Below are 3,053 nucleotides of genomic sequence, written 5' to 3' on the forward strand. Positions count from 1 at the left end.
GAGATTCCAAAAAACAAAAATTAATCATTTTCTTAGGATTGATGAGTAGGAAATATAAGAATGCACTATGTATTGTTGTTAGAACTTCTTAAGAATGTTGTCTATAAGTAGATTATGTGTATATGAGATAAAACCACGTTCTGATGTAAGTATGTTACTTGGTCCAAGTGTTTCGTGTAAGTATCACGAGTTCTAGAAGATATAGTTTCAATGGATACAAACAATTTCACTTTCTATTGTTCATATCTATTAGTTATTAAATAACTAAAATATATACAAAATAAATAGGTAGGAATCAGTGCTTTGGGCCTCGTAGATATGCAAATGTCGAGCTGGGCCCACAATTAAACCTATTAAAATCTAGATCAGCTGACAACCATTCCCTCGATCTTCCTCCGTTTTCGTGCTAAAGCCTTCTTCTTCTTCTTCAATCTTCGTCGTGATCAAGTCTAGGGTTTATATTCTCCGGTAAGTGATCAAGTCTAGGGTTTATATAATCTGTGATTTTCTTAATCTTATATCTTGACACTGTAAAGAATACGAATGAAGGCTTGCAGTTAGGCCTACTAGTATTTTAAATTCCAAAATAGTACAAAGCATATAAAAAGATTGGTAAGTTTATCATGCATACACCAACTAAAATTGAATTTTATCATGAAGTGTCTCTTAAATGTTAGTTATGTTAATGTTTATATAAATTATTGCTAGCATTAAATTAATCGTTAGAAGTTAACACTTGTGTGTCGTTTGGCAAGTAAACGTGTGGTTGACAGATCAACAAGAGGGATATATTGTGTTATTGTACAAAAAGTCCACTGTATTCATTCTTCATATAGATTTGCCGAGAAAACTTCCTTTATGCCTTCTTTAATCTTTATTTGATTCCAACAGTTGATAATAAAGCTAGATCAATGTCAATTTGCACACTTCACATGTACCTGATGATTGAATGCTTGATATCTTTTTGGTGTTTTATGTTAATATTTATTTCTATTGCACTTACGGCTCTACTCAAATTAAATACATGAAATGGAAAAACAAATCAACTACTTTCTAGGTATAATTTTTAAATGGTTTATGCTAAAAAGTAATTACTTTTATCTTTTTCATATTCTTGGAAAAACACAGGAGCACACAATGTCTAGTTATCTATGTGAAGAGTTGATTCTCGAAATCTTCACAAGATTACCATCGAAATCTCTCCTCCGATTTAGATCACTCTCCAAGTCGTTATATTCTATTATTTGTAGCCCCGATTTCATCCGCATGCACACTTTTAAATCCCCACAAAAACTCCTCATCAAACACCGAAATCATTACAAAAATGAGGACATCAAAAACTTTTATACACTACATTCAGAAGACCAACTGGCATCGTGTACAAGTGGTGGATACCTTAGTATAACACCCACCAACATTCCTTACAACAGATATTCCTATATTGTTGGTTCATGTAATGGAATTCTCTGTCTGTGTGATTATTTAAAAGAAAACCATGTTACTTTATGGAATCCTTCAATTAGGCGCAACCTAAACTTGGCTGATTGTCCTCTGAGTGGCTTTCGAATCGGGTTTGGTTTTGACCCAATCACTGATGATTACAAGATTGTGAGTATACCCAGATACGGAGGTCATTCTCGTAGAAATGCACAAAGCTCATTTGTTTACGCCATGAAGAGAGGTGCTAATTGGCGGAAGATTGCTTTCCCTACTTCTTCATCTTCCTATAGAGTTTTACCATCGGCGTGTTTTGTGAATGGAGCATTGCATTGGGTGGTTGTAGAGCGTGAATCAAATAACGTAAGGAGATTTTATATACTAACATTCGATTTAAGCACTGATGCTTTTGGCATGATATCATTGCCAGAACCAAGTTGGGGAACAATAAGAGTAACAACCATCCAAGGCTCTCTAGCTGTGATTTCTACGAAAGGTGATAAATGTTGGATTTGGATTAGGCGAGATGCTTCTTGGTCTGTGGTTTATAAATTGAAAAAAACTAAAGTTGGGAATGTAATGGAAGTTTTGCAACTGAACAACAATTTTGATTTGTTGCTACGTACTTACTCTGCGAAGCTTCATGTTTATAATCCCAAGACAGGGGCGGGATCAAGACTAGTTGACTTTAAACCTGCTTCTTACATAGATGACATAGTTTTGTTTGTTGAAAGCCTTCAGTTGCTAGACAAGGGGATTCCTGATTTAAGTTGACAACTTTTACATGTGTAGTATTGGATTTATATTTCCCATTTACATGAACTATAGTGGTGTTTGGATTGGTGTGAGTCTTAAGCTATTTAATAACGTGTTTTGAGTGTTTTATTTTGATTACTTAGGCTCAAAATTAGAGGATTCGGAGTAAGATGATCAATATAATTAAAATATCTACCTATCTGAAACTTTAATCAACTGATTTTTGGCAATAATCATTTTCGAAATGCACATTCCTACATCCATATATGTATTTATTCTTGTGGCAAAATTTTAGGGAATGAACTTATTGTTAAGTTCATGCCCTTTGTACCTCACTCTCTCAACTTCGATGGAACAGGTTTGGCACTACCTTTTATTCGGATGGATAGATGGGCTTAAATATTTGGCGTTGTTAGAAATAGTAGTTATTGCGGTTTGGTTCATACTATTTTTTTTTTTTTTTTTTAATCTCATGTATCTGCAAAGGGGGGATGATGGCTCTCTATTGATTTGCATTGCTTCGTTGAACCTACTATTGCATTTAAAACTCTAAAATCCTAAGCCAATGTTGATTCAAATTCATTATATCTTGATCTTACCTAAGTTGAGTAAATAAATTTGTGTATATTTTTATAGAGTAGAAAATAAGAGAGTGATTCGAAGCATGTTAAAATCATAGAGTTATGATTTAAAATGAGTGTGTGCAACTGATTCAAAACTGGTGGGAGTTAATAGACGAATCCTTTTGAATATACTAAAATCAAATAAGGTAATGAAATAACAAATGCCAGTTTCCCTGATGTAAGTATGTTACTTTGATGAACGTCAAACATGCAGCTAATCATGAGAGCATAAGAGAA

The 3,053-nt window shown here is 33.7% G+C and overlaps 1 protein-coding gene across 1 annotated transcript; it reads left to right on the forward strand.

Moving 5' to 3' along the window:
• Window positions 1-344: 344 nt before the first annotated feature.
• Window positions 345-2,306, forward strand: LOC144997235 (F-box protein At3g07870-like). Its single transcript, XM_078957088.1, has 2 exons — window positions 345-468; window positions 1,129-2,306. The coding sequence occupies exon 2, from the start codon at window positions 1,138-1,140 to the stop codon at window positions 2,209-2,211; it is 1,074 nt and encodes a 357-aa protein (XP_078813214.1). The 5' UTR covers window positions 345-468; window positions 1,129-1,137; the 3' UTR covers window positions 2,212-2,306.
• Window positions 2,307-3,053: the final 747 nt, after the last annotated feature.

This window comes from Lactuca saligna, chromosome 5, assembly GCF_052625555.1.
Source record: "Lactuca saligna cultivar CGN05327 chromosome 5, ASM5262555v1, whole genome shotgun sequence".
Classification (NCBI taxonomy): Eukaryota; Viridiplantae; Streptophyta; class Magnoliopsida; order Asterales; family Asteraceae; genus Lactuca; species Lactuca saligna.

Coding starts and splice junctions, on each gene's coding strand:
- LOC144997235 (XM_078957088.1), top strand. CDS start 1,138: ATGTCTAGTTATCTATGTGAAGAGTTGATTCTCGAAATCTTCACAAGA.